The sequence below is a fragment of the Aquarana catesbeiana genome, linkage group LG03 (assembly GCF_042186555.1).
Source record: "Aquarana catesbeiana isolate 2022-GZ linkage group LG03, ASM4218655v1, whole genome shotgun sequence".
In the NCBI taxonomy this organism is placed as follows: Eukaryota; Metazoa; Chordata; class Amphibia; order Anura; family Ranidae; genus Aquarana; species Aquarana catesbeiana.
The window spans coordinates 672,946,556-672,956,875 of record NC_133326.1 but is presented as its reverse complement, the minus strand read 5'-3'; the positions used below and the strand labels follow the sequence as shown (position 1 = coordinate 672,956,875).

Here is a 10,320-nt window from a genome sequence, read left to right as displayed (position 1 = left end):
CGCCGCTCGTTTGGATACACTGTACCTTTCGTTTTTTACTGTGCGAGTACCCTGTATGTTGCTAATGTTTAATAAAGCCTGAAACATGCTTAAAATACTACACTATATGGTATCGTCATCTCTCCATTTACTATGATGTTTCCCATGGATCTGAGGTCTGATAAATGACAGTCCATTACCTAGGACCCCCTTGCACAGGAGACACCACAAGTGCTGTCTGGTCTATGCTGTAACCTCAGTATAGTGAGGTAAGGGGCCATTATCTACCACTAGAGGATTGTTGCATGGAGAAGATCCTGCTATACACGTCACATTCACCACTCTTCTGAACAAAAATTTTTTAAATCCAGCTGCCATCTGCACAATTTAATTGTCTATTTAGCACTAAATGAAGCATTGAAGCTGCTCTTTTATGTTGCACTAAGTCACCTGTATTGAACTTTGTTATTTCAATGTTTGAGCACCCCCTGCTGGCGCTGGACACTATATTGCATGATGCACATTTATGAAGATCACTTTGGACATTCAATGTAACATTGTATTATTTGGCAATTTTTTTGCTTTTAAGTTATTGAGTTTTCAACCATCCATTTATATATATTAATCACGGCTGATTGTATAATATTAATTCCTAGATATCAATTTACAGCACTTTATACTAGTATTAATTATCTCAGCGGCAATCACCATTTTATTGCAAGAATTTTTTATTTTATTGTTTGATTGGAGACTTCACTGTGATTTTATTTTTTTTATCTAAACTGAGATATACATGTACACTGTTTTTGGTGGGCTCCACCGTTTAGTACTTTTTATTATTTTTTTATTATTTTCTATGCACATATTGCTTGCACGTTCACATAGTGTTATACTCCTTATTACGATCTAGATCACCATCCTATGCCCCAGTGAAGGCAGGAAGCAAGCTCCCCAACCCAGGACATCCTAGTACACCTAGATATTGCAGCTTATTTCAGGATTAGCGCAGCACCATACCCAGCTGTCAGTTGATAATCACAACACCCTGTACAATGCAAGAGCTGTGGGCCAATAACAGCACACAATAGTAATCGCAGCTGTTATGAATGTAACCTATTCACAACAGTTCAAAATATTGGTGTGACAGTGATCACCCCTGCCCTCCTGGGGTAGTATAGTGTCACTATAGTGAATGTAAAAAAAAAAAAAAAAATAATAGTAAAAAAACTGAAATAAAAATATATATTTTTTAACATACTGTTACCTGTCATATTATGACACTGTACTGCACTGGTGACAATATGGGGGAAAAAAAATACATATTTTATTTATTTATGTTTCCAAAAAATTGTGACAAAATTACAGCTTTAAAAAAACTCGCCATGCAAAAATCTGACCTTGCTTTGTGCACTGGTCCAAATCATTTGGTGGAGGGGGGGGGGGGGGGTTATAGTGTGGGGTTGTTTTTCAGGGGTTGGCCCCTTAATTCCAGTGAAGGGAACTCCTAAGGTGTCAGCATATCGAGACATTTTGGACAATTTCATGCTCCCAACATTATGGGAACAGTTTGGGGATGGCCCCTTCCTGTACCTAGCTGCAAAAGGGTGGGCCAACTCAATATAGAACCCTACGGACTAAGACTGGGATGCCATTAAAGTTCATGTGTGTGTAAAGGCAGGCGTCCCAATACTTTTGGTAATATAGTGTAGATCTCTGACTACATCTTTATTAAACTTCCCCCGGCAGAAATAAAACATCAAACGTTAACATTTTCTTTATTTTATGAAAGTGCAATGCACAGTGGAATTATCTTTTTTTATTTTTAAATAAAGCAATATTCACAAAGTAAAATGTGGGGTAGGATGCCAGATCTTGCTGAGAGAGTAAATATACCATTCCAAACTCTATATGGGTTAAGCCGCATCCTTAAAGCCACTCACTAGGTGAGGAATAAAGAAAACCTTGCCGAATGCTTTGGGTACTCGGCTCCAGATTGCAACTTGAAACGGAGATGCAATTTGTCCCTTGACAATGTTGTAGCAGAAAGCTCTTCTCTTCACTACTAGGAATGATCCTGATCCTAATCCAAACCCATCTGAGCAAGCCCGCCAGCAAGCTGTCACTATACTGGGCTAATCATCAGCATCTAAGGCATTCCTCACCCACATCCCTTGTATACATGTGGCTGCAGGGCAGGGGCACAGATAATTGGCCCAATACAGGTGACAAGTTCCTGGGGGGGGCTGGGTGGGTCCCGATTGAGATCCAAACACGCATGAGCCCATCTCTATACACTATTATATCATTGCTTCCCTTCGTTGTCTGATAAACAAGACTGCCAACCACAAAAAGAAAAAAGTCTCCCACCGACTGCACCTGGAAAATTACTGCTAAGAGGGAACTTGCACTTGTTTTAGGACAATTTTTTGGGTTGGTTTACTAAAGGCAAACTGTGCAGCTGCTCCAGAGCTTAGTAAATGAGGTGAAGCTTCACTATGCAAAGAATACCCAATCACATGCAAGAAAAAAAATTAATTTGTTTTGCTTGCACACGATTGGATGGTGGAAGTCAGCAGAACTTCCCCTCATTTACTACGCTCTGGAGCAACTGCACTTTATAGAGTGAAATTGCGCTTGCAAAGTTCACAGTCCATTTGCCTTTAGGTAATCCACCATAATATCGATCGGCTTAAAAAAAAAAAAACCTTACTATTTACAAACAGGTTAGCAGAGAGACCACAGTTTACAATCTGAAAGCAGCACTTTCCACGATGACCATCTCTTCTCCGGGGCTCAGTCCAGTATGTATATATAAAAAAAAAAAAAAAAATGCAGAGGGCGTGGTCACAAGGGATCAAACACTGATTGGTTCACGAACAACATTGTGTCTCTTCACCACGTAGATCTTTTGTCCGGAGACGGTGACAAAGAAGGAGTGCTCACCGAACACAACTGTGCAGGAGAGAAAACAAGCATGCGTTGTATCATCATGTAACAACAGGGGAACCCCCTCCAACTCTCAGTTATCAGCACCCGGTTACTCACTGCTCATGCGTTTAAATGGTATCTGGTCCCCAAGACAGCGGAAGCTGCAAGCCGTAGTCACCATCTCTCGGATCACACTGGCAATATGCTCATCGTTCTCTAGATCACCAGCACTCTGCATGGAGAAAGAGGTCACCCGCAATTATATTCTCACTAATGAAGATGTAAACAGCACAATTGTACAGAAAGAACATACAAAGACTAACAATACAAATGATAAAAAGCATAATGAAGTTCTAATCTAGGCAGTTTACAGTGCCTTTAAAAAGTATTCATACCCCTTGAAATTTTCCACTTTTTATCATGTTACAACCAAAAACGTTAATGTATTTTATTGGGATTTTATGTGATAGACCAACACAAAGTGGAACATAATTGTAAAGTGGAAGGAAAATGATAAATGGTTTTCAACATTTTTTACAAATAAATATGTGAAAAGTGTGGTGTGTATTTGTGTTCAGCCTCTCTGAGGCTGGGTTCACACTGGTGGCATGTTACAACAAGTTTTTGGTTGTAACATGACAAAATGTGAAAAATGTCAAGGGGTATGAATACTTTTTCAAGGCACTGTAGGTCTGGACTTTGACTGCGTCATTCTAACACATGAATATGCTTTGATATAAAACATTCCATTGTAGCTCTGGCTGTATGTTTAGGGTCGTTGTCCTGCTGGAAGGTGAACCTCCACCCAAGTCTTTTGTAGACTCTAAAAGGTTTTCTTCTAAGATTGCCCTGTATTTGGCTCCATCCATCTTCCCATCAACTCTGACCAGCTTCCCTGTCCCTGCTGAAGAAAAGCATCCCCACAACATGATGCTGCCACCACCATGTTTCACGGTGGGGATGGTGTGTCCGGGGTGATGTGCAGTGTTAGTTTTCCTCCACACATAGCGTTTTGCTTTTAGGCCAAAAAGTTAAATTTTGGTCTCATCTGAACAGAGCACCTTCTTCCACCTGTTTGCTGTGTGCCACACATGGCTTCTCGCAAACTGCAAACGGACTTCTTATGGCTTTTTTTCAGCAATGGCTTTCTTCTTGTCACTCTTCCATAAAGGTCAGATTTGTGGAGAACACGACTAATAGTTGTCCTGTGGACAGATTCTCCCACCTGAGCTGTGGATCTCTTCATCTCCTCCAGAGTTACCATGGGCCTCTTGGCTGCTTCTCTGACTAATGCTCACCTTACCCGGCCTGTCAGTTTAGGTGGATGGTCATAACTTGGTAGGTTTGCAGTTGTGCCATACTCTTTACATTTTCGGATGATGGATTGAACAGTGCTTGTTTTAGTTAGGGGTATCGGAGTAAAGGGGGCTGAATACAAATGCACGCCACACTTTTCACATATTTATTTATTAAAAAAAAAAAAAAATTGAAAACCATTTATCATTTTTCTTCCACTTAACAATCATGTGCCACTTTGCGTTGGTCTATCACATAAAATCCATTTACGTTTTTGGTTGTAACATGACAAAATGTGGAAAATGTCAAGGGGGTATGAATACTTTTGCAAGGCACTGTATTTAAACCACTTTAAGACCAAGCCTTTCCTGGCACTTTTTGTTTACATGTAAAAATCATAATTTTTTTGCTACAAAATTACTTTGAACTCCCGAACATTATATATATTTTTTTAAAGCAGAGGCCCTAGAGAATACATCACGCGGTACTTGCGCAGCGGTTTTTCAAACACTTTTTTTTTTATTCCAAAAAAAAAAAAAAAAAAAAAAAAAAAGCAAAAAAAAGCAAATACACCCTTTTGAATTTGAATGCAAAAAACACAATATAATACAAAATTGTTTGGTAAATGGTAAAATATAACAAATGATGTTACGCAGAGTAAATAGATTACAAACATCGTGCTTTAAAATTGTGCACGCCTGTGCAACTACGTCAAACTACGGTCAATTTTATTATCTATAGGCGACGATTTAAAAGCCTTTACAGGTTACCACTGTAGATTTACGTACAAAGTCTGGTGCTAGAACTACTGCCCTCGATCTGACGTTCAGAGTGATACCTCATGTGTGGGGCAATGGCTGTTTGTGCATGTGTGGGAACATCGCGTGAGTTCGCTTTTGTGTACAAGCACTGCGAGGTTAGGGGCACTTAAAAAAAAAAAAAAAAAAGTTTAAACGTTTTCTTCTTTTTTTTTTTTTTTTTTTTTTTTAAAACACAGGGAATATATCATTTCCCCTGTGATAGCAATAGGCAGTGACAGGTACTCTTTATTGAGAGATCTGGGGTCTGTTAGACCCCAGATCTCTCCTCTGCCCTTAAAGCGGTGGTAAACCTGCTTGGTCATTTTTAGCCTATATGGCATACCTGTAGGTAAAATAAATACTTCCTAAAAGAGCACTGTTTAGGAGATATTCACTCTGGATGCAGCCAGTTACGTCACTGGCGCATGCGCTCTGAAGCTCCAGAATACCACGCCGGACCTTCAGTGCTTCGTGCCAGAACCGAGGGCTCCCGGGCGCATGTGCGGGAGTGGCACCATTGCGCCTCCAGCCAATCACATAGCTAAACGACCGGGGGGGGAGATGTCAGCCCTCTCAGAATACATTGAAGGATGAGGCGCTAGTAATGTTCAGTGAATCAAAAATGCAAATACAAATAGCAAGCTAAAAAGTCTATATGTGATAAATCCCAACACCAAATTGTGATGCTCAAAATCGGATTCTTAGTTCTTCACCACAAGTGATCAAGAGATGGGTGGCCACTCACCAGAGAATTATGACCCCTCTTTACAAGAAGGTCAAACAGCGCTTCTGGAATACCAATTGATTCCAATGACAGCACAGATCCACTCCACTGGCCCCTCTAGATGATACTAGGATGGGAAAAATGACTCCACAAGAGACACAGAGGAAGGTCTCATAGTGTCGTATTTTTAATAGATAAAAGCAAATGACAACAACAAATGGCGATTACACTAAAAAGGTTGCAGTGCCGATCCAGGCACCAGGTGTAAATCAGCATGTGCAAGCCGGCTAGTCCTAAAGGGATAGCGTGAAGTCTGCGTCTCTCCTAAGACCAAACCTAGAAAGGATGTGTCACTCCCTGATGACGCTAATACGGCGAAACATATATATGTCGGAGCAGAGGAGCCGCCATTTCAGATTCTGATCCCACATCCTATCTAGGCTTGGCCTTAGGAGAGACGTGGATCTCACGCTATCCCTTTAGGACTAGCCCTTTGCAGAGATTTCACCTAGCGGTCTCTGGACAAGAAACGAGGGGAGCGATTGTCACCGAGGCAAGCCGAACCGATCAGAAATAAAAAACCTGACTGAGGTTCTAACCCTTCTGTATTTCAACTGCAACAAACAGTGTTTTCTCCCCACTGGAGAGGCTTCTCATCACTTCCTGTTCCGCCAGAAAGTGAGGGCGAATCTTTCCAGAGGAGGCAGGGGCTGCAAATAAAATCCCAACAGAGCTTGTAACCATTCCCCAGTCTTTCCAAGAGTTATCACATTTACCGCCAACACGCCATCCTCGTTAATCACCAAGTACCCCTGCTGATCCGGGATCCGCTCCAGACCCTGAGTGAGTGTGGAGGTCTAAAGGAGAAAAAAAAAAAAGAAGTAAAAAGAAATTAAAAACGCAAATTCTATAAAAAAAAAAAAAAAAAAAAAAAAAAGGAAGAAGGAAAAGCAAATGACGCTGTCCTCAAAATATTACAGGGCCTTACCGCAAAGGCATGGAGAGACTCTTACAGTGTTATGAAACAATCCAAGTCAAACTAAAAAGACAAAAGGGGTGGTTGGGTGGAGTGGGGTGGGAAGTGTTTTTGCAGCTTAGTTCTGGAAGGGTGAGTGTGGTGGGTGGGGGTGTTAGTGTAGATTATTTCTTGAGGAGTGGTGTGGTTGGATGGGCTGGGGTGCAGGTTAGTTCTGGAGGGGTGGTGGGTGTTTGTGCAAGTTACTTCTGGAGAGGTAATTGGGGTGGGTGGGGGTGTTAGTGCGGGTTAGTTCTGGAGGGGTGGTTAGGTTGGGTGAGGTGGGAGTGTAAGTTAGTTCTAATGGGGTGGTGGTGGGTGATTGGGTCAGGTGGGATTTTGGGATGGGGTGTTAGAGCAGGTTAATTCTGGAGGGGTGGTTGGTATTAGTTCTGGAGGGCTGGTGGAGACTGGGAGTGTTAGTGTAGCTTAGTTCTGGTGGGTGGTTGGGATGAGTGGACGGGTGTTTGTGCAGGTTAATTCTGGAAGGATGACTGGGGTGGATGGGGGTGATAGTGCAGATTAGTTCTTGAGGAGTGGTGGGGTAGGTGTTTGTGCAAGTTACTTCTGAAGTGCATGTTAGTTCTGGAGGGGTGGTTAGGTTGGGTGGGATGGGGTGGGGGGTGTTAATGTAAGTTAATTTTAGAGGGGTGGTGGTGGGTGGTTGGGTTAGGTGGGATTTTGGTGGGGTGTTGATATTGCATGTTAGTTCTGGAGGGGTAGTTGTGTGAGGTGTTCATGCTGGTTGGTTCTGGAAGGTTGCGTGAAGTGGGTGGTGTTAGTTCTGGAGTGGTGGTAGGGTTGCGTGGGGGGTATTAGTTCAGGTTAGTTCTGGAAGGGGTGGTTGGGTTGGGTGTTCCTGTAGATTGGTTCTGGAAGGGTGGTGGAAGTTGTGTGAAGTAGGTGGTGTTTGTTCAGGTTAGTTCTGGAGCGGTGACTGGGTTGGGTGAGGGGTGTTAGTGCAGGTTGATTCTGGAGGGGTGGGGGAAGGTTGGAGGCATTTAATATAAAAGTACAGTTGTTCTTTTAATATTAAACACCAGAAACACTCGCAGGGACCATACTCCATAGTCTGTCCCTGGAAATCAGACAAACGGGGCTCCTCCACAGAGGGAAGACAGAAGGGCACCTGCTGAGGTTAGGGTGGGGGGGGGGGGTGGTCACTGGTACTCAGTAGATAACTTACATGTAAATCTGAGGACGAGGGGGTGATCTTAGGGGTGAGGGATCTTCTGTAAGATAGACCGGAGCTTACTGTTGAGGGGAGGACACTGGTGCTCCGCGGAGGGAGGGCGCTGGTGCTCTGCAGAGGAACATGGGAAGGTGCTCCACGGAGGGAGGATGCTAGCACTCTGTGGAGGAGGATGTTAGGGTGTTGGCACTCTGCGGAGGCGGCGGGAGGGGGGGGGGGGGGATGCTGGCACGCCACGGAGGGATAACACTGGTGCTCCACGGACAGAAGACACTGGCACTCCGTGGAGGAAGGAAGGGTGTTGGCCCTCTGCAGAGGGCGCTCTGTGGAGGAAGGATGCTGCCACGGAGGGAGGACGTAAGGGAGTTGGCACTCTGTGGAGGCGGCAGGAGGAGGGGAGGATGCTGGCACGCCACCGAGGCAGGACGCTGGTGCTCCGCGGAGGGAGGAGGGGTGATGGCACTCTGCGGAGGGGGAGGGCGTGGAGGGGGATGCTACGCACAGGGAGGACGCTGGCACGCCACGGAGGGAGGACAATGGTGCTCTGTGGAGGACGCTGGCACTCTGCGGAGGATGGAAGGGTGTTGGCACTCTGCGGAGGGGGAGGGCGCTCCATGATGGGAGGACGCTGGCGCTCTGCGGAGGGAGGAGGGGAGGGCGCTTGCTGAGGTTAAGGTGGATTTGGGGGGGTCACTGTTGCTCAGTAGATAACTTACCTGTAAATCTGAGGACTGGGGGAGGGGTGGTGGTAAGGAGGGGGAGGGGATGATCTTAGGGGTGCTGGATCTTGTGTAAGGTAGACTGGAGCTCACTATATGTAATAGAATGGACTCCACTAACACACAGATGAGAAGTATGACACACAACATGGGATAACAGGAAGACACACACACAACGAGTGAATGTAGACAGGTCACTGTACGGTATACAATGTATTCAACACACAGAACTTTATCAGACTTAAAAGTCCTCCAGTAACATTTCCTATGATAAAAGGAGAACATCGTACAGGACATCACATGACCACTCACCATGTCTGCTGCTTCTACACCCAGCTACTTCCTCCTCCGCTCCGCCCACCCCTCCTCACATCCCACCCCTCCTCTCCTGATAGGTTCATTCCCCGGCCACTTCTTCAGTCCAGCGCCCTGAGCGGCCAGGCTGGCTGTCAATCATAGTCTTTCAATAATTAGCCCTGTGATTGGGTCTTCTTTAGAACTGAAAGCTGTCCTCGCTCTGGTGTCTGTGTATGTTAGGACAGTAAGCTTATGCTACGTATGAGAGCTTTTGATTGTAGCTTGTGAATGTTTTTTATTGTCCGCTATCAATGTGTCATCGCAACTTAAACTGAGGTTTGGCATTATGCTCTACTGCTGAGGGTGAGAGGTTATCGCCGCCATTTTTTCGAAGACCGAAGCAGACTGGAACCTATGGAACAGGCACACGTAATATGGCGCTACTAATGGAGACATAATATTAATAACACAAACGAATATAATATAACATTAAATATTTTCGCGCGTCTGTGTCCTCATCCCTAAATATTGATCTATCCGATCTTTTCAAGTTCTAGTGTTTCATCAAATTATGCGACCCGTCAGATTTTGTAACGGAAGTGACGATCCGTCACGGCCATCTTGGTACACCCCGTAGTCGGCTGCAGTAAGGATGCAATGTGAAGGCGGCACGCGGACATCTTTTTACACCCGCAGAAGTCTTGCGTTTCACACTTTTTTTTACCAGTAAACTCAGCTTATATACTGAAATACTGTATTTTGAAATCCGTCTAACTATTTTGATGACACACTTCTGACCCCTGCGTTACACACTCCTGACCCCTGCGTTACACACCCCTGACCCTGGCGTTACACACCCCTGACCCCGGCATTACACACCCCGGCGTTACACACTTCCGACCCCTGCGTTACACACTCCCGACCCTCTGCGTTACACACCCCCGACCCCCTGCGTTACACACCCCTGACCCCCTGCGTTACACACCCCTGACCCTGGCGTTACACACTCCTGACCCCCTGCGTTACACACCCCTGACCCTGGCGTTACACACTCCTGACCCCTGCGTTCCACACTCCCGACCCCTGCGTTATACACTCTCGACCCCTGCGTTATACACTCTCGACCCCTGCGTTATACACTCTCGACCCCTGCGTTACACACTCTCGACCCCGGCGTTACACACTCCTGACCCCTGCATTCCACACTCCCGACCCCTGCGTTACACACTCTTGACCCCGGCGTTACACACTTCTGACCCCGGCGTTACACACTTCTGACCCCGGCGTTACACACTTCCGACCCCTGCGTTACACACTTCCGACCCCTGCGTTACACACTCCTGACCCCTGCGTTACACACTCTGCACTTT

The 10,320-nt window shown here is 45.2% G+C and overlaps 1 protein-coding gene across 1 annotated transcript; it reads right to left on the bottom strand.

Moving 5' to 3' along the window:
• Nucleotides 1–1,737: 1,737 nt before the first annotated feature.
• LAMTOR4 (late endosomal/lysosomal adaptor, MAPK and MTOR activator 4) lies at nucleotides 1,738–9,085 on the bottom strand. Its single transcript, XM_073622873.1, has 4 exons — nucleotides 8,966–9,085; nucleotides 6,504–6,584; nucleotides 3,025–3,139; nucleotides 1,738–2,931 (listed from the first exon to the last, which is right to left on the bottom strand). Exons 1-4 carry the CDS (start codon nucleotides 8,966–8,968, stop codon nucleotides 2,834–2,836), a joined length of 297 nt encoding a protein of 98 aa, XP_073478974.1. The 5' UTR covers nucleotides 8,969–9,085; the 3' UTR covers nucleotides 1,738–2,833.
• Nucleotides 9,086–10,320: the final 1,235 nt, after the last annotated feature.

Excerpts from the sequence above, each read along its gene's own strand:
- LAMTOR4 (XM_073622873.1), bottom strand. Across the intron at positions 3,140-6,503 it reads ACGAGGATGGCGTGTTGGCG|AGTGCTGGTGATCTAGAGAA; the intron begins GTAAATGTGATA and ends TTCTCCATGCAG. Across the intron at positions 2,932-3,024 it reads ACCATTTAAACGCATGAGCA|TTGTGTTCGGTGAGCACTCC; the intron begins GTGAGTAACCGG and ends TCTCCTGCACAG.